The sequence below is a fragment of the Triturus cristatus genome, chromosome 6 (genome assembly GCF_964204655.1).
Source record: "Triturus cristatus chromosome 6, aTriCri1.1, whole genome shotgun sequence".
Classification (NCBI taxonomy): Eukaryota; Metazoa; Chordata; class Amphibia; order Caudata; family Salamandridae; genus Triturus; species Triturus cristatus.
In genome coordinates this window covers 1,018,379,637-1,018,399,611 of record NC_140589.1, presented here as the reverse complement: position 1 = coordinate 1,018,399,611, position 19,975 = coordinate 1,018,379,637, and the positions used below count along the sequence as shown (strand labels likewise).

Below are 19,975 nucleotides of genomic sequence, written 5' to 3'. Positions count from 1 at the left end.
TGATAAACCAGTAGTCGATGCATGCCCACACCGAGTGAGGTACAGAGTGAAATGAGTAACTTGGGCTTCCTGGGTGTCATGTGTGCTATGCGTCTCGGAGTGCCAGCGAGTCAAAGAGGTCTTGGATAATATGAAGGGCTTGTGGTTTTTTACCCTGGCCTATGCTCGAGGTGTCCCGGCTGGGGTCTAGCCATAGGTTCAGGTCCCCGCTCGTAAATAAGATGTCAGGAGCAAATTGGTCAAGTAGCGTAAGGATTCCCGTAAAAAAAGAGGGGCCGTCTGTGTTCGGGGCATATATATTTAGAAACCAGTTCTTTTTGTCCAGGAGTTTTCCCGCTACTAGTACGTACCTTTAAACTTAATTCTTTGTTCCAGAGGAAGCCCATAACATAACGTGTGTTTGTAAAGTGCATGTTCCCCCAGATGGGCATCTTGACGCTGAAAAACAGATGTTCATTCTTGCTTAACTCAATGATATTCATTTTATTGACCTAAGAAGTATGAAAGGCTGAGTGGATTAACCGGGATTTGAACATGTGACCATGAGGTCAAACACAGGCCCCTACAGTGGACACATTAGTCCACTGAGCCATCAGACCCGGTAATGGAGAAACAGTAGCAAGGGAGTTATATGGCAGCTCTAGGCAGTTTAAAAATCAGTCGATCTGCCTGGTTCTGAACCATTTGTATTCTGTACAGTTGAGTTCTTTGTAGCTCCCATTTTTATAATACATTTCTAGACACAAATCCGATTAAGTGTCTCTGTCATTGACGTTCATGTTCTAGGGATCGGCCACTTTGATGTGCCCATTCCTTTGTTGTGCTCTACCTCCAGAGAGCAGTCTATCATAGCAGGACAGTCTCCAATCTTTATAACCCAAAACATAGGCCATAGGAGTGACTAGAGTTTCACACTTGGAAGTCTGCCTCAGTGATTTGCGCATTGACACATTACCAAAGAGCTCCAGACCTACTTTATATGATTCTCTTGTCAGCCCCACCTCCTTCCTGAGATGTGTCAGGCCCCCTTTCAATATCATAGAGCCCCTTTTGAAGCAAACTTACGGGCGTGGTTCCTCTTTCCTCCAGTGTGTGTCCCACCCAGCTGTCAGGAAAAAAGTAATTCACAAACCTGTCTGGAGGAACCCTCTACTTCCACCTGTCCCACCAGCCAGCCTTGGGGTTCCCAATCTGATCCTACAGTCCTCATGCACTGTAGCACTCACCCGGCACTCATGCAGCCTTTGTGTTGCAGGCAAACCTGTGCATAGCTTTCCATGTACTGCTGACACAGGCACACATACATAACAGTGCACGTGTAAAACCATGCATGCAGGACTCAATGTACTGCTGACACTGGCACAAATACAAAGCCCCGTGTAAAGACATGCGCATAGGCCTCCATGCACTGCTGTTAAAGGTGTACATACAAAACAGTGCGCCATGTACGCACAGACTTTTTCGCTCATCCTTCCTAATGAATGCCAATGGCGAGCTAAGCACACAGCAGAGGAACTTCAATTGAGTGGGCCGGTATGCCCCACTCTCATAGCATGAGTAAACATGTCTGGCAATGTTACTGATTGCTTTAAGAAATGGTATGCTGCCACCACTGTGCTCATGCTACTGAGTGCTTACCGCCAGAGGCAGCCATCTCAACCTTGGAAAAAAACAGTCCAGCCTTTTCGAGTCTCCAGGAAGTATAGTGGTGGCTGAGGACCTTGCGGCCATAAATTAAGCTGTCCCCATCTTCCTGTTCCCTTGAAGTTGCTATTATTCCCCATTCAGGAGTCACCAGTGGGGGAAGAGTATGTTTTTTCCTGTCCAACTGACATGAACCAGTGGGTCCTGTAGCTTCTCTATCATGGTTACGCCCCTCCCTTTCTGTCAACTCCCCCCACACCCATGATTCCTTCTGATTTCACTCAGACCTCTTCAGTCACTGCTGGTTTTGAACACAGGTATTTTAAAGACAAATTAAAAATGATGGTTCCAGCCAAGGCCCTCTCTACCTTAGAACCTGGGTATAGAATAGTGTCCTTGAACTTGTAGAATATGTTAATTTGGGTGCCCATCCGATAGTCCCACCAACATTTTCTCCACCCTGTTGAGTGGCTGGAGCACTTTCTCTTCCTATCCTGCCCGTTAGCCTCACCTCGAGCTCCAGGATATTTTACAAAGGTGATGGGGGCAATGGCGGCATTGATTCCCATACTATGAAAACTAGCAGTTGAGTGTCAATTGTGGACTACATGTGGATGGCCATCTCGCTTCTAATTTCTGTAGAGTTCTCCATCAATAAGCTGAAGTCCCACTGTCCACCAGTGCAGAGGATTCCCTTTATTGCCACTCTGGATGTGGTGTTGTTAACGCACTTTTCTGACCACACAAGTCTGGGACATTCAGGATATAATCACAATGTTTTGGGTTTGGTCCAGTTTTTTGGCTCAGGCAGGTCTGAAGCTTCTTTTTCTCCTGGTCCTATGTATCCTGCTGGTGCCTCATGTCCACTCGCACTTGTAAGCTCTCCAATGAAACCTCCTACTTCAAGAGTCTCATCCCTGGGGGTGCCACTTGGACAAAATCCATGTGTTAGACAAGGTGGCATGCGATCTTTACTAGTGGATGAAGGATTAAAACCTTACTTGTGGAAGGCTGTTCTCCCTACCCATCTGGAGCTCATGGCGGTGATGGGTGCATCAACTCTTGATTGTTGAGGCCATCTGGATGAGGTGGAGTTCAGAAGCATCTAGAACAATTAGATCGGTCTGCCATAAGGCAGGCTGGCATCAATAGATGCATCTTCTCTGGGGCACCTAGATGAGCTGGAAATCTCCATTGGAGCAGGGGCACCTCATCAATCTCCTGGAGCTGCATGTCATAGTCTGGCCCTCAAGGCCTTCCTGCCTTTCATCAGTAGCAGCCCTATTTAGCTTCTGAGGGACCACACAACCACCATGTGGTACTATAACAAGCAGGCGGATTGGGTTCCTGTGCATTGTGCCAGGAAACACTGAGATGCTGGTGCTAGCTGGACATTCAGGGAAGTTTCTGAACTTTTTGCTATTTGGCAAGCTCCCTGAACCCCAGAGTGGACGTGCTCAGCAGATGTAATTTAGTCATCTATGAGTAGTGTCTCTCTCAAACCTAGTTCAAGGAATCTTCACCTAGTAGGGCGTTCCTTAGTTAGATGTTTTTTATTCTGTCAAGGACGCTCACTCTCATGTCTTTTGTACTCTAGAATTTCTGCCTCCGAGATCTCTGCGAGATGTGTTCTGTCTTTCATGGGACTTGGTTTCATTTACGTATTCATACCACTGCCACTGCTTCCCTGAGTTCTGAAGAAGGTCAAAAGAGGTGAGCCCAGCTCATCCTGATAGCCGTGGACTGGGCTCAGAGAGTCTAGTATTCCGATCTGGTGGATTATAGCATCTGTTTTCTGTCTGCATCTTTGTAAGATCTTTGTGTCTCTCCAACAGGGCATAGTTCTGCACCCAAACATCCACAACCTACAACTCCATGTGCGAAGATTGAGAGGAAACAGTTGATTGACTTTTACTTGCCTGAAGAAGTGGTGGATATGGTTGTTCCTCCTCGCCTGTCATCTATAAAGTCGAGTCAAGTTTATTGTCAGATCGAATAATAAAATCCACCAACATAATACACTAAAAATCTTTGAGCAGTACCATAAAACAATATGTCATCAGTCAAAAAGACAGCAGTAAAATTCCATATACACAAAGATTACAACTTTTGTAGTCTCTGGACAGATAACATGCTATCATTAGCCAATGTTTGCATTCTTATCACCATGAAAAAACCTAGAGACTGCAACAACCACCAGCTTGCTGGTGTCAGTTTTACAGATTCTTAATGCACTCTATTTGTTAACCCCAATGGCTGACACATAGGCCCAATCCATCTGGCGCAAGGTGTGGAGTAAGCAGGACACAAGAACAAGTGTTCCTCTGAACCCTCAAGGTAACAGCATACTGAGTTCAACTTAGATTTATCAACAGAGGATGGCCAGGATGTTGTAAAGGTGGTGAGTGGCTTGACGCGGTATCTACGCTTCATATAAAGCGATCTTGCGGTGGGGGTTGATGTCATCTAGAAATTCTTCAGACCTGAACATGTGTTTCAATGGAGCAAAAAGGCTTTAGACCGACTACCAAGAGCATCTTATCATTTTCTCTTGCATAAATAAGCCCAGGACACATAATTAGCAGTAACGGTCAAGGCTGGTTGAATGGATGACACATCATGTCAGCAATTCCTCATACCTAGGTTGGTCAAAGACTGCTTAACATGGTAACTAAGGAATCCTCTGGCTGTTAAGGCAGCTAATATCACTCAGGACATCTCAGTAAGGCTTCAGTTCTTTTCTGCTCCAAATGCTAAACCAGTGTAAAGTGGACCGTAATTTAGCACTCTTTGAGATAGGCTTGAGAGCTAATCTTAATTGGCAATGAAGTGGTGCAGCGCCCAAAACTTAAAGGGACCTTATGAAGTTATTTTCATCAACTCCTAAGATTGACATATCACAATGGACCCAGAGCTCTGTACCATAAAGTGCAGCACCTCTAACTTGAGCATTGTGCATTTTAATTGCTAGGGGAATTGGGTCAAAAGATGACCTTTTGGCTCACTTAACTGTAGCTGATGCCCCATGCTTGATCAAGGAAGTGCTCTTAGCAATTTGTGACACCCATGAGTTAGAGCTTGACAGTCTGACTCCTAGGTAATCAAATTATTTAATCCTCAAGGGTATTCTCGCCTAAACTAAAATTCCTCCTGAAATTCTTTCGCTTGTTGTAGGCCATATATTTTGTTTTCTGTACTTTAATTTCCAGGCCATCATTCTCGCAAAACAAGGACAACCTCTATAAGTGTTTGTAGGCTAGCCAAAATGCAGCCCTGGCAAACTCCTTTTTTTAATGATAATTTTATCAGTGAGTTTTGCCTTTGGGCCCCACTGTATTTTTTGCATAATTATCCTCATATTGGTGAATTATAATCTTTGAAAGGTCACTTGGAATTCCACGCTGGCCAGTGTCTCCCATAATCTTACTCTAGCGGGCAATTTGAAGGTGGCTTGAAGGTTACCAGAGTTTGCTACCCCAAGCGCAGTGCATTCAACTGAGAAGTGAGCTCCCCCCAATGGAGGTGGCGGCCATAGAATCCAATAGCAGAGTAACTACTAACTTTTTAGGTGGAACAAGTGCAGATTCATAACCAGCCCTCCTCCCAGCCTACAAATTCTTCTGAAACCACTACATCTACACTTATCTGGAAAATAGTGGGCTTAAAAACATACATAGGAAACAGTGAGTGGGGCAAAATTATAGACAGGCACAAGATTTGCATTTTTCAAGAGACCTGGGTTATGGAGAATGTTTATAAATGCAGTTTCAAGAGCTTTTGCATTCCTGCGGTAAACCCCTTCAGCAGGGAGATCCTCAGTTGGACTGATAGTGTGGTTTAAAACTTCAGTGTCTGTACCGTTAAAGAGAAGAGGTTTACATCTTACCTCTTATGTAGGGTTGCTCCTTCTTCTAAATAATATTTATAACAGACTTCAAAGTGAATCACCGAACGTTATTTACTTGAAAATCTAACAACAGGAGGCAAGATGGCGGCCAGTCCTCTGGCCGAGTGAGCTGGTACTAGCGTTTTCTACCCTCCATCAGGAGCTGCTAATCTTTATGCCCCATAGCGTGTGGAAGCGCTCACCTGTGGCCTCTGACGGATGTTGCTTTGGCGGCTTTGCTGTTTACGCCGCGATCTCCAGTCCCGGATTTCGGCGGCACGGCGTTTTCCCGGTGGCAGTCTGCTCACGTTCTACTTCGAGCAGCGCCCTCAGCTCAATCGGCCCGCTCTGTCTCCTGTGATGCCTCCGAAAAATCATTCACAGGCCCTCGCTCGGGCCACAGCGAAGTCCACTGCAGTGGCTCAGGCGCCAGCTTCAGCTCAGTCTACACCACCAGCATCATTGCCAGCAGCGGATGCCTCCAAAAAGACCCACGTACCTACAACAGCCAGCAAAATCTCTAAGCCGGCTTTGTCCCCAATACCAGCAATGTTCAAACCACGGGTGAGCTCAACTGGTAAGGGCAATCTGAGCCCTGCTGTTGTGAGATCTTCTCGTCTTCCTCTTGCTCCCCTCGCGGCCATTGCAGACTCTAACCCTCCAGCTGGTGACACGGATGCTGTTTCTCCGTCTCCTCCCGTTGTGGTGTTCGGAGGTGTTGATGGGGGCACATCTTCGGCCGCAGCTCTGCAAACTGATGTGGGGCAACCTGTTGACAGTCTGGTGGCGGTGGCTCCATGTTCAGAGGCTGCCCTGGGTTTGGGCTTACCATCACAGGGGATGCTGGGAGATGTAGTCCCATTAGGCCCCGCACCTAGCTCACAAATGGCAGTATCCCATGTTCCTCATACTGATTTGCTGCAGACTCTTGTTCCCTCTGGAGGCGCTGATGCTGATATAGATGGAGATAATTTTTTTTCTCTGTCTGAACATACGGGCTCTTCGGTTGAGGACATTGGGTTGGACAAAGATTGGACCGAGGATGAGGGCAGCGATATGGGAGACTGGCGAACCAACAATGCCTTGAATTCTATTGGCATCTCCAGAGGTCCCCCCACAGTTCGTAAGGCATCTCAAGATCCTGGCTCAAATATTGGTTCACTGGCCTGGGACTATTCTTTTTCCGCTCAGTCAGTACCCCATGGCATTTCTCAAGACCTAGCGCCCAATCCTCTGGAATCCAAAACTGGCTCGCCTCCTGGTGAAATGACATTGGCTATAATCTATCAAACAATAATGGCCCACCGTGAGGAGACGCGACAGGAAAGTACCCGCGCACAAGGGGCATGCCGCAGGGTCCAAAACTCTCTGCGCAGAGTAATTAAGACCTGTTTTGATATTGCATCTAGGGTCACGGAAGCAGAAACTCGGATTTCTACGCTCGAAGATGATCTAGTTTGTCATTGACTTATTCACAGAAGCATTTCCAGAGGTGAAGGAATGGGACTGGCGGTTGGAGATCCAACGTGCCCACCGTTTCCCCTTTAAACCAAAGCACCGTTTGGGCCAGACAGACAACAGACCTCGTGCCATTTTAATCTGCCTACATAATTTTTTAGCTAGAGAAAGGATCTATGATCTAGCCAGGCCTGATGGCAAAGGTTTGGAAAAGGCTGTCAGTTTTTTGTTAGACCGGACTTTTGTCCAGCCACGGTAGAGCGGAGGTGGCAGCTCCGCCAGCTGATTGCCCCTTTTCAATCTAAGGGGGCTCAAGTCTTTTTGCTTTTTACATCTAAACTTAAAATTACTCACCAAGGCCAGACTAGATTTTTTGAGTCTGAAATCCAAGCAAAAGCATTTCTGGACACATTGCAATAAATGTAAAATATAATTGTATGTAACTTTAAGTTCATAACAATATATCTTTTTTCCTTTTCTCTTTAGCTATTAGACGGGCTAAGGTTCTCTTGAGGGGTGTATTTCATTACAGTTTTCTATTTTTGAAAAAAAAAAAAAGAAAAAAAAAATTGTGGAATTGGCAGCGACTCTTGGGGGGGGGGGGGTCCTTGCTCATACTAGCTTCTCCATCACTGGGATTTCGATCCCTGCCTTGTTTGGGGGGTTATGGGGGGGGGTGGTCTTGCAGGGGTGGGGGGCGGTTGGGTGGGGGGAGGTTGGGTGGGTGGGGCTGGGGCGCATTAAAAAAAATAGGCTTGAAACAGATTCTTTCTATCATGGTAATCATGGATTAAATCAGAGAATCATTATAATTGTGATGTTTATTCATAAAATCTTCAATGGCATCGGGTAAAATTTCTATTGCTTCATGGAATGTCTGCGGCTTGAATAATGGGAAGAAGCAAGCCTTATTTGTACGGGTTATCCAAGCTCTCCATATAGAGGTACTCTGTCTGCAGGAAACTCACGTTCCCTGGAACAATAGAGAATGTCTTAAAATTCCTGGGTTTGACCTAATAGTGTGTTCTCACCAGACCTCTATGATAAGGGGGGTGGCTATTTTAATGAAACGTGGGGTAGGCTTATGCTTAAGATCCAGCCAAGATACCGGGGGGAGATGAGCAATCGCGGAGCTCTTGATTAATGGCTCAATCCTGACAGTCTGCACCGTGTATAGCTCAAATCTGGACGACCCTGTACTTTTAGATTTCTTTAATGTTGAATTGGCTTTATGGCCCCAGCCTATCTGTCTCTGCGGGGACTTTAACATTAATTTATCAGCCAATTTCAACATAGTTGGAGGGCAGACTTACGTGGGCCAAAAGCCTAGAGTTTATAGAGCTTTGCAAGCCCTCGTGCAAGAACATTTTATGATTGATTTATGGTTTCGTTTTTGTAAAGATATAGATGGCTCTACATACTTTTCTGCTCCCCAAAAGAAAATGGTCCGTTTGGATTGTTTCTTTGTGTCAGATCAACTGGCAGATACTTCATCAATTGCTATTTTCCCCAGAATTATGTTGGACCACAATCTTTTGATTTTTAATTGCACTACAACGGGTGCTGTAAGAATCCCCAGACCTTGGACCTTTGAGAGAAAACTGTTACTCGAATCAACTTACTTAGACCATTTGAGACCTTGGGCAATAGAATTCCTGAATATTAATAGAGGCTCAGCTCCCAGTAACATAGTTTGGGACTCATTTAAGGCTGCATTCCGCCGTGAGACCAAAAGTTTCTCATTCTTTCGTCAGAAGCAAATACAGGAACAAACTAAAGCTCGGATCGATGAATTACGTAGTGCGGAGGTTCTGCTTACAAGCACGATTAGGGATGGTGGTGATATACTTCCTATTCAGTTGCAGGTTGCACGAATCAAAGCCTCCCTGCTTGAGTTCTTTGGCCATGACCTTGCGGCTAAATACCTGCAGTACTGCTCGACAATGTTCGAGTATGGTTAAAAATCTGTCCGGGTCCTCGCTAAGCGGCTTCAGCAGCGAGGTTTGGCTAACTGTATTACTAGGATTCAGGACCCTCTGGGGGTTATTTGCGATACGCCTGATGGGGTTTTGTCAGTTTTCTCTGAATTTTATCGCTCCTTATATATCGAGGAAGTCACCTCCCACACTGTAGATTTCAAATTTAGTGCTTTTATTGATGAACTCAATACAGTAAAAATTTTGGATTATCAAAATATGGCTCTCGCCTCACCCATTGTATGGGATGAAGTTGAAACAGTACAAAATTCATTGGCCAGCGGCAAGGCAGCTGGTCCTGATTCTATCCCTTTGGAATTTTACAGCACATTCCGGTTGGAGATTCAGGAGGACCTTTTAATGACCCTTAGAGACGCCCAGCTTGGTAGGATTCCAGACTCTTGGCGTTTTACAAATATTATTTTGTTTAAAAAAAAAGGCAAACCCGAGCTGGATCCCGCCTCGTTTCGTCCGATCTCATTGATTAATACGGACAGCAAAATCTTCTCAAAGATCCTCGCGGCTAGACTAGCATCTGTGATTTCCCCACTAGTTTCTATCCGGCAACACGGATTTATCCCCGGAAGGGACACAGCGGACCATGTCCGCCGTGTTATAGCTCTTCTGGTTGGGCCCAAGCCACGCGATCTCACCTCGGAGCAATCCTGTTGGACGCCGAAAAGGCGTTCAACAGAGTTGCCTGGGGTTTTCTGTGGAAGGTTCTCCAGTGGAAGGGGTTCTCTCCTAATTTTATACATGCTTTACAATCACTCTATATCGCCCCTCAAGCAACTTTGTCAATTTCAGGGTTGCTCTCAAGGCCGTTTGATATTAATAGGGGCACAAGACAGGGTTGTCCCTGCTTGCCCCTGTTATTTGCTCTTTATATCGATCCTTTTATAAATAAAATAGAGCTTTCTAGTAATATTTTGCCTGTTAAGATTAATGCGCTCGACTTTAAAGCTTAGGCATACGCCGATGACATTATTGTTTTAACCAGCAATGTGTCATCTTCATTTTTGGCCATCAAGAACCTGGCGCAATATTTTGGTCGACTCTCAGGGTATAAACTTAATGTTCAGGAAACCCAGATTATCCAATCGTCCGCTATGGGACCATCGGTGGCACCAGTTGTGCAAAGCGCAATGTATTTGGGGGTTAAAATTTCGGATGCAGTAGAGCAGTTACCTGAAATGAATATCTTACCTATTATAGATATCGCTAACTCTACTCTGCGCAGGCTGGATAATCTACATCTTTCTTTATTCGGTAGGAGGAATGCATTAAAGATGTTGATTTTGCCAAAATGTTTGTATTTTTTTAGGACTATCCCCCCAGAATTTGCCCATTCTAGTCTTATCAGTGCAGAAAGATGCTGTTATAGGTTTTTGTGGAATTATCGTCTTCCCCGTAGGGCTGCTAAATGGATGCATTTATGATTGGACAGGGGTGGGTGGTCAGTCCCTAGTCTGCTGTTATATAATTGGGGCGCTTTACTTCACCATCTGGCTTTCCCACTTTTTGGCTCACGAGCTTCACTCCCACCATCTTGTAGTCCCTCTATCTTTGAGATCGGCTTAGGAGAAGAGGCTAAGGGGTCTCTTCTGTGGGTCCTTGAACCCAGTTACTACAAAAAAACTAAGTTTAAGGTTATTTCAGCTATGCACTCAGTCTGGAATAAGGTGCGTCGGAAATGGTTAATCCCCAAAATTAACTTTTATACACCTTTGGCTGCCGCTAGGTTATTACCCTCCATTTTCCAAGATTCGGTTACAATTAGGTGGAGATCCCACGGTATTTTTACTTACTTTATGAGGGCAATATGGCCTCTTTTGCATTTTTAAAAGTCAAGTATGGTTTGGATTCACATGATTTCTTTAAGTATTTGCAGATACGCAGCTATATAGGCCATCTTCTCTATAATACCCCTACCGCACTTACTAAAAATACACTTATGGATCTGATTTTAAGGAAGGCTCGAATAGGGGCCCTCTACCAAAATTTAATATCAGGTCTTCCAGACGATCTCTCTTCTCAGAATGCGAAATTAGAAGTCAAGTTCGGTAAGGTTGGTATAGATATTATTCATGCATTGGATCTTTCTAATGCTGTGTTAATCTCTGGGAGCTTACGTTCCCAAAGCTATATGGCTTTGTTCGACTTGTATTTTACCCCCGCAAAATTTTCAAAATGGGGAGGCAGTGGTGTTCAGGGTTGTCCAAGATGTGGTCTGTCGGCAGTCAATGATGTACACATGTTTTTTTCCTGTGTTAAACTATATGCATTTCTCCAAGATGTCCAATTGTTTATTAATAGCTCCCTTAACATTCAGGTGGCATTTTCTTCGGAGTTAGTAATAACGGGGTGTGAAACTGACTTATGCTTTGACAGACCATTTTGCGAGTCTGCTTTTCTCTGTATTGCAATGTCCCTAATTCGTTTGTGCATAACCTCCGATTGGATTAACCCGGTACCTCCAACCTTTCTGAATTGGAGAGCAAGAATTCTCGCTCTCCACAACTTGGAATCAGCTGTGTTCTTAAGAAGTGGTAGAAGGAGGCATGAGAAGGGGCTGAAAATATGGGCGCCCTTTACGTATTGGATGAACAACTAACTTTTTTTTCCTTTTTTTTTTCTCTTTTTGTCTTCTCCCCTTCTCATGGTATTCTCCGCTGTGTCTGATTTACCTAACCTTGTGTTTTCGCTTACTCTATTTTGACCCTTTTGCTAAAACTACACAATGTATTCATTTTCTGTAGTGATGCAATGATTGATTAATTACTTGCTTTTCTATGTTGTTATCAAGCTGAAATAATTTGTTTTAAAAAAAAATGAAAATCTAACAACCTCCCATATCGATATATATTATGTCATCTTTGCTGGTGACTTTATCCTAACCATTGAGACTTCTGGTATTATTTGGAATTTGACGATAGACAAGGGCTTGCTTTGAGAATTCCAGACTTGATTACGCCTTCTAAAAACCACCTATCATGGGCAGCTCTGCAAATGGTCAACATATCACTCTTGCACGGCTTACATGCTTGCAATAGTCGCTCTCTATCTAATATTAATACAGGTCCCACTTTCCGGAGGGGTGATTACACATGGACTACATCCTCTTGGATGTTAGGAACTGGAGAGTATTGCAGTATATGAAAGTCATATGTAGAGAAGAGAGCGACCATGACGCTCTGCTTTTAGCTTTCGGGGACTACTCTCCACCTGCCAGCCATCAGGACTGTCTTCAAGTGCTGATGCCTTGGCCATGAGTAACAATCGTAGAAATATTAAATCGAACACTATGTACTCTTCTTCTGACATCAGTTTAGTAATGTATGATATGGCGTCTACACATCTGGGCACAATGATAGAGAACCTTGGCCACCCACATTTAATCCTTGAAGATTATGATACATTATTTCACAATTGAAAGATTTTTTTCAAAAATATTACATACCGGCTAAAAGAGCCCCTATATCCCAGGAGTTGTATACCTTGGATTGTAGGGCAACCAAGGACGCTCTTTGGCAACTATAAAGTGAGGCAACAGGGTGAAGTTGGCTGAATCTAGAGCTCTACAAAGGAAAACTACAAAAACTGCAAAATAAAACGGCGGAAAGGGAATTTGGGCAGATCTCCTCAATGCAGCCAAAAATAAAAAATGCCAAACTTTTCTGGAAAATAGTTAGCAAGGGTAGTTGACTTCTCTTTAAGACTCCTGCGGTACACATTTGAGTGATCGAGTGATTGGACAACTTTAAATTACTGTATTCTTCTTCACTGCTGCTGCAACTATCTCTCTCCAGCATGGCAGCTCATAATTGCCAATTCAGGGCCCCAGCACTCTCTGTTAGGCTCTCTCTGACTGAGACTGAGGCAGCAGTTTCCTATCAGAAACAAGGCAAGCCCCTGTGTTGGATAAGGTTCCTGCAGATATATTCTGTTCAGATATTACTATATGGGTCCCGTATATTAACATAGTTTCCAACGCATTAGCTGCTGGTGCTCTGTCTCCCATTACATGGAAGGAAGCGGAGATTGACCTGGTTTTTAAAAAATGCTGTCGTAACCTCCCACGTAACTACTGCCCCATCAGCCTTGTGGACAAACCTCTAAAAGATCTTTTGTAAACAGGTGCATGCTAAGTTAACTGAGTGGATTGTGACTAATGAAGCTCTATATCACCTCCAAACAGAATTTAGAACAAATCCTGTTACTGTGGACCATGTTTTTTCGTTTTCTCATGACCAAGCGGAAGACGGTTGATGTCAGCAAGGGGGACCTTTTTGTCACTGATGTGTACCCTGACCTTTCTTGTGGTCATACCTACATATTTTAGTCCACAGTTGCAGATCCTGATGAAGACCACTTTGCTTGTGTTACAATTGCTATGATGTTCCATGGCGTTGGAGGCCTAAATCAATTCTCTTTACTTTATTTGTAAGGGGGCAGTGTGATACTGGCCATAGAGGAAATGACCCGGTACTACGGGTGTGTCCCATAAAGTACTTGGTCTTGGGATTTCATCTTGGTTTCTAGGTCTAGTGCGTACAATTAGGTCTTTTATACTCCTTGCTCTTCTGAAAGAGAACATAGGTTTTTCCAGACTGAGTAATTCTGTGTTCAGAAACTTCCAATGTTTATTAATCAATTTTCTAACTTTGTTAGACAAGGGGCTATAGGTAGTGACACATGAATTTATTACAGGGTTCCCGTGCTCCGCTCCGAAGTAACTGGTCGCGGTCAGTGTTCTGTGCTCTTTTTTCAGCCCTTGGAATGATTCTCCTTGAATATTCTCCATCCCTGAGTTTCTCTGTCGATTTTTAAAACAGTTTAAATTTCAGAAAGGTTTAACCATCTGTTTTGGTTTAGGTAAAAAGAATTGGATGGCTGTGTAGGATAGTTTCCACCTGATCACGTTTATGCGTGCACTGTTTTAACAGGGCCAAATATACATATATATGTAAGGAGTCAGTTATTGCCAGTGCATGATTTCATAGTGATTTCCTTCCCTTTGGGTACATATTTGAATAGTGGACAGCTGTATCAGAAATCACCTTCCTTTTGCTTTCTTCAGTTAAATTATTTAGTTCCCATCCTATAGATTTTTCTGTCAAGCAGACAACTATTGGGATTTCCTCATTCACTTACGTTATTTCGATTTCGATTTCTGCTAGTATTGTAGGCCATACATTTTACTGAGGTTTGTCACTTGCACTTTCAATTTATGTCAAAAACCCATGCAAAGTGAATTTTAATGATCTAAAAAACACACAAACGAAAACATATCTACATTTTTCGTAATACATTTTTTATTAAATTCAGCACATTATTTCATGTATCATTAAACCTTGTTCCTTCATAGCTAGTGATATCCTTAGTAATCTTTAGTATTTTATTTTATGTACTTCATCTTTGTTTGTTCCTTTGCAGATATGCTGGCGAGATTCTTGATGAGGATGTCTATCACAGCCGGGATCTTGTCAACAATCGACCACTGCAAGCTTTGGTTGCCGGGCTAAAGGCATACAGCACTTGGGAGAATCTGGCCTGTTTGCAGGATTGCAGGGAGTGCACTGGGGGCATGGTGAGTACCAGAGACATGTAAAGTTCTGGGAACCTAAAATAAGAATGTGACTGACTCATAATAGGTAATATTGTGTATAATTTGGGGCTGTATATATTAGTTCAAGTGCAAAATAAAAAAACACTTCACTGCATCTGTTAAATGAACTGCAGCTGGACAGGTGAACACTACATTTCTTAAGTTTGTTTAAAGAGACCCATACATTCTGTATCTTATCCTACGAGTTAAATAGCAACTGATGATTAATATTGTGCCAATTAGAAAGTAGCAATAATTGTGCGATGTGACGCATAAATCCTGAACAAATGCTAAACATCAGTATTATGTAATAGTATTTTGAATGAGTGTGCCACATCTATGTTGACAAGCAATTGAGTATGTAATTTATGGGAATATTCTGAACTTGTTCATGATTGAGGGTGACAGGTGTACCCTGAGGATGAATCTTAATGACAACAGAAAGGGAGTGTTTGGTGGGATTTATTTATTACTGTTGGTTTCTCAGAGATAACAATCTGTAAGTGTATACCAGCCAATTTGATGAACAAACCAACAAAGGCATCAAGTTAGCTTCCTATTAAAACTCAAGTGCTCTGAGGAGCGTGGCACTGTGGTCAAAGAATTGGTTCACTTCCCCAAAGTGCTGCAAAGCACCATGGTTTCAAGGCCAATGTCTCCAAGGCCACAGAGGAGTTTTGAGACTGGATAGGGACGTTGAAGCAACAGAAACTCTTGTCTTCTTGCTAATGCTGTATGAGGCTCGAGTTCATCTGGATCTTGTCACAGTCTCAAGTCTTGCCAGTAACTACTCCCATCAGTTCCTGATGATGATCAAAAATTATAGTTAAATTCAGCACTCTGAGACACAGACCAAGATCTCATTTGGGACTGCAAGGCTGTGAGTGACTTAGGCACTGCAGGAACCAGATGAGGAGGGATGTGACACAGCTGTTGGAACCTCTGTTTCTGGCTCACAGGTAGACTGGGGAAGGAAGGCAGCTGGTCCCTTCTGCTGTAAGCGAATCTGTGAGACAGGCTAATTCTTCACTATCAGTGGGATGGAGTAAAACACTGGCAGAGGCCAAAAAAATATCAAATTAGTGCTGCTATCTGATAAGTTGCTCGTTAACCTTTTAAATAATATTTTTAGGATTATATTAATACGTTTTTCTATTACGGTGATATGTAAGGCCATGTGGCATTGTTGCAGGGATTCTGCACATATACAGAACTATGCACAGGAAACCAGGACTTTGGTGTATTGTGGTGTATCAAAAACACGCCTCAGTGCCCAGAACCCCTATCCGGCTAGCTATAGTATCCCATTCGTTCTCTGTACTACAGCGGAGCTACCAATGATTGGATATCTTAGAACATGCGACTCAGGGCCTCTCAGAAGTTGTGGGAACAAGATACTCTTTCGCTTAGATACTCATACCTGTTCACAATGTGAGTAACCAGAGACACTGTATAGTTTAAAACGTTTATTTCAACTAACATGCTCTGTAATACAGTACATGTGCTAAAACTAGCAAAGAAATGCATAAAAACAATATAATCAGCATGGTTACAATTCCATATAATACGAACGTGGATAGCATATTATAATGACAGTGGATTAAGCCTTATAGCGCTTTACCACCCTCCCACTGCTACAAGCTATGTTTATTATATCAGTAGAAGACCTTTGGGCTTGGACAGCGGAACCCCCTACCTCAAGTCTTAGATGATAGGATTTACATCTCCGGACAAGCACAGCTCTTCCTCTGGAAAGGTTTTCTCCAAGTGTCTTAACTTGCATCCCGTCCCATATTAAAAACACCCGAAAAGTCAGTAGCGCAGCTGTGTTCCATGTTATGTCTGTATGTGTGTGGGACAGACCAAAGCCGATTAACCAGTGAAGTTGTTTTCTGTCCTTGAACACGGTGTTCAGACTGGAACACAAAGCACAGCCGAAATGGTGGAAGGCAGACAGTTCTCATGTGAAGCAGCACGAGCAAGAGTGTTTACGGGAACCAAGGCATGTAGTGTTGTGTGCATAAGTGGCAAGATGGCGGTGATGCAAAGCACAAACTAATGTTAATTTAGCAACGTCTGCTGGCACCCCTAAACCATCACGACAGCATTATTAAGGATGTTTATTTTAGCTTCTTCTGATAGCCACTTGACAGTGTTTTTTCATCAAAGGGCACGATCACCCAATGTCACCCAATGATTGTTAATTAAGATTTTTGGCTCAGAACAACCGTGCCCCCATCATTTTTTTCTATTTTAAAAGATTCCTAAACCGAATTCAGAGAATGCCCAGCTAAAGAATATTGTGAGGTATGAGCATGGGGTACCCACTTTTCATGCCGCCTGTGATCCTGTCTGGGTAGACAGAACAAGGGATAATGTTTCATTCCAGTGATGTGGGCTTTGAAAGGACAGACAGCTTGCCTTCCTGGTATAGACGTCTGTGCTCTGATATTGAGTTGATAGTCATTGGTTGTGGCCCTGCCTGGTGTCCTCGATTCTTGCTTTGGTGCCTGTGCTCCTCTAGAACGTTCCTACGGCAGAGAAAGGCCAAGGACATATTAAGGTACAGAGGGGAAAGGTCTTGGCAAGTGAGCGTCTCTCTGTCATCTTCGCTAACGTGGAAGAAACAGGTTCAAGTACCACTGTTCTGGTCCTAAGTCCTCCAAGTTCAGCCATCAGCATGTTGATCTTTTGGGGCTCGCTTCCTCACACAACTGCATTTTGTAGACTCCCCTGGTAATACTTGAAGTCCTTGTCTTGCCATTTGAGAGTGTGGATTCCCTGCAATGATATTACAAACATGATTGAATTAATCTAGCAACTGAAAAAACATGTCACATTCCCCTCCTTTGTACACCGAATAAGAAATGCTATTATTGATAAAATGAACCGTTAAATTAATTTTTCAGCCATGCCATCCAAGTATTCAGGGGTTATAAATTGTTAAAGGCAGACAGAGTGAAATGGTTTGCAGGCTTTGTTTGCTTTTATCTTTTCAGTAAATTATAACATTTAATAAGCTTTATTTTAGTTAAAGTATTTTAGTATATATAGATGTTTTATGAATATTTATACATTTGTGTTGTAGATATATTGTTTTATGAAAACATGTGTGTGACGATAAAACATTGTCAGACACATTGAATCTGTCCATTTGAAGGTACATTTAGGAAGATATAAATGCTGCCTGACACCTTGAAGCTACTTATTTCAAACCAGACTAACAACACTTTACTGACTGTAGGCAGTTCATTAACGCAACTTTAGTTTTCCAATGTTGATATCTTTAATAAGTTCCAATGTTTAAATCACATCCGTCAATGAGCTTGGGGGGTCCCCAAGTTATTTTCTAAGACTGTAAATAAATATCTCTGAACAAATTTGAGCAGTTTTTTATTTAGTAGCACATTCACCTCATTGAAAAACATCCAAACGTCAGCTAGTGATGTGATGTGCTCTGAGCAACACTCTCCCTTTAGACCATTACAACTCAGATTTCAATGCTTGTATGAAAAGATAAAGAGTAAACAAGCCTGTAACATTGGAGACATGAGCCTCACATATGAATCTTTAAAAGCTACCTGCAGAGGAGAACTGTACTTACAGATAAGGAACATTCATAGATTAATTTACTTAAGTCAGAATAGTAGGCAGTCTGTAAACAATTCGGTTCTCCAGTGGGCGTATAGTGGTGTATAGACGTGCAGCTCTGAGCCATTAGTTCTTTTTGAATTCAGAAATGATAGGGCCTTAACGGCACATGTAACAAATTGGGTTGAACAGTACTTGTGTGTCAGTCATAGATCATTAAAGAAGGTACTTGCATGATTAAATAGCAACATATATGATTTGGGGTTCAGATGTTCAAGAGCACCGCAAATTTTAAGGGATCATTTTAACATTTTTAAGGGGTTTAGGGAGGTGCGTTCTCTAGTTTCATTGTTTGGGGCAGAATAATGAATTGATGGCAGGGTAGAAAACAAGAACATGAAAGTGGCTAAGGAGCACACGGACCGCCAGACTCGCGGGGGCACAGCGGGGAATACATCTTGGGCAGTTGGGCTGCCCTGGGACCACCGCAACCACCAGGGATCAGAGATACCTAAAGTAGGTGCAGTGGTCTTGAGGCTGCAATATGCTTAGCGTTACAGCCGCAGTCCCGCCAAGCATATTACAAGTTTCCTCTCCACCACGGTTTTCATGGCGGTTCCACCTCCATTAAAACCATGGCGGAAAGGAAAGAAAGGGGGCCCTGTGGCCTCTGGGCCTGAGAATACATGCAGGGGGGCACATGTTGTGCCCCCCCCTGTATGCATGCACCTCAGTACCTGCACAGCATGGACTACAGCAGTCCATAACATGCATGTACTGGTTTTGGCGTTCCTGTTGCGGTGCCTATTTCATAGGCACCGCCGTGGGAACGCCAAAGAACCGCCCACCAGACCAAGGGAAAACTCCTAATCTGGCGGGCGGTTCAACCAGAGGTTTGGTGGAGCGGTCCTGGTCCCGCACTGCCAAACTCGTAATTAGGCCATAAGTCAGATAGAGGCATTGAGGACAATTGAGTTAAGTGAGTAAATGATAAGACTTTGAGTGTGGTTTGAAATGTGTGTCACTTATTACCTGTCGATTTTCATTTTTTTCCAGAAGAATTAGAATGTTGGGTAGGTTAGATCAATAAATAGCTCGGATGCTCACATCGGTTTCGAATGCACCTAGTTAAAATTCAGACTGTTGTTTCTTTTGCCATTGTTTCTTGTTTTTCAATGTATATTAACTTCATCTCAATTTTCTTTATTCAAGTGATTACATTGAATGTACAATCCAGTACATGATACTGTAAACACAAAATTAAAAATTGGATTGCCTAACAATGTGGCCATAAAAAGGCAAATATGTCCAAATATATATAAACACTTTATCCACAACATGGACATGATTGTGAACGTAGTTTGCCTCGCACTCAGCTTTACGATTATCTGACTGACATTTTTTTTATAGTGTTACGAAATATCTTGCGAAGTCAATTGTGTTTTTTACTTTTTGCAGGGCTATATGATGGAAAATAGGATCCCAGGCTTGAAGTGCGATTCAGATGTGTTTGTGACGTTTGAAGGCGATAATGTTGTAATGTTGCAGGTATATGTACAATTTACACTCTTTAAATATCACAGTGTGCTCTGAAGTTGAAGAAATGAGGATCATTTCTAAGATGTTCTTTGTACGAAGAAAACTTGATGCAGAATATTTTTTATTTAAATTGTAAAATAATTGAGATATGCTGAAATTATTTGTTTCCAGGCAGCAACATATTTTGAAGACCATGTTTCTTCATGCAATATTTTAGGTTAGGATTGAGATGACTTTTTCAGCTTTAAGCGTTACATTCTCTGCAAAATCACT

The 19,975-nt window shown here is 42.9% G+C and overlaps 1 protein-coding gene across 1 annotated transcript in view; it reads left to right on the top strand.

Moving 5' to 3' along the window:
* ACOXL (acyl-CoA oxidase like) overlaps window positions 1-19,975 on the top strand; it is a 1,019,872-nt gene that overhangs the window by 596,453 nt on the left and 403,444 nt on the right. Inside the window, exons 12-13 of the mRNA XM_085611811.1 lie at window positions 14,401-14,554; window positions 19,622-19,711. Of these exons, the coding sequence (XP_085467937.1) occupies window positions 14,401-14,554; window positions 19,622-19,711 (244 nt within the window). The remainder of the gene's footprint in view (window positions 1-14,400; window positions 14,555-19,621; window positions 19,712-19,975) is intronic.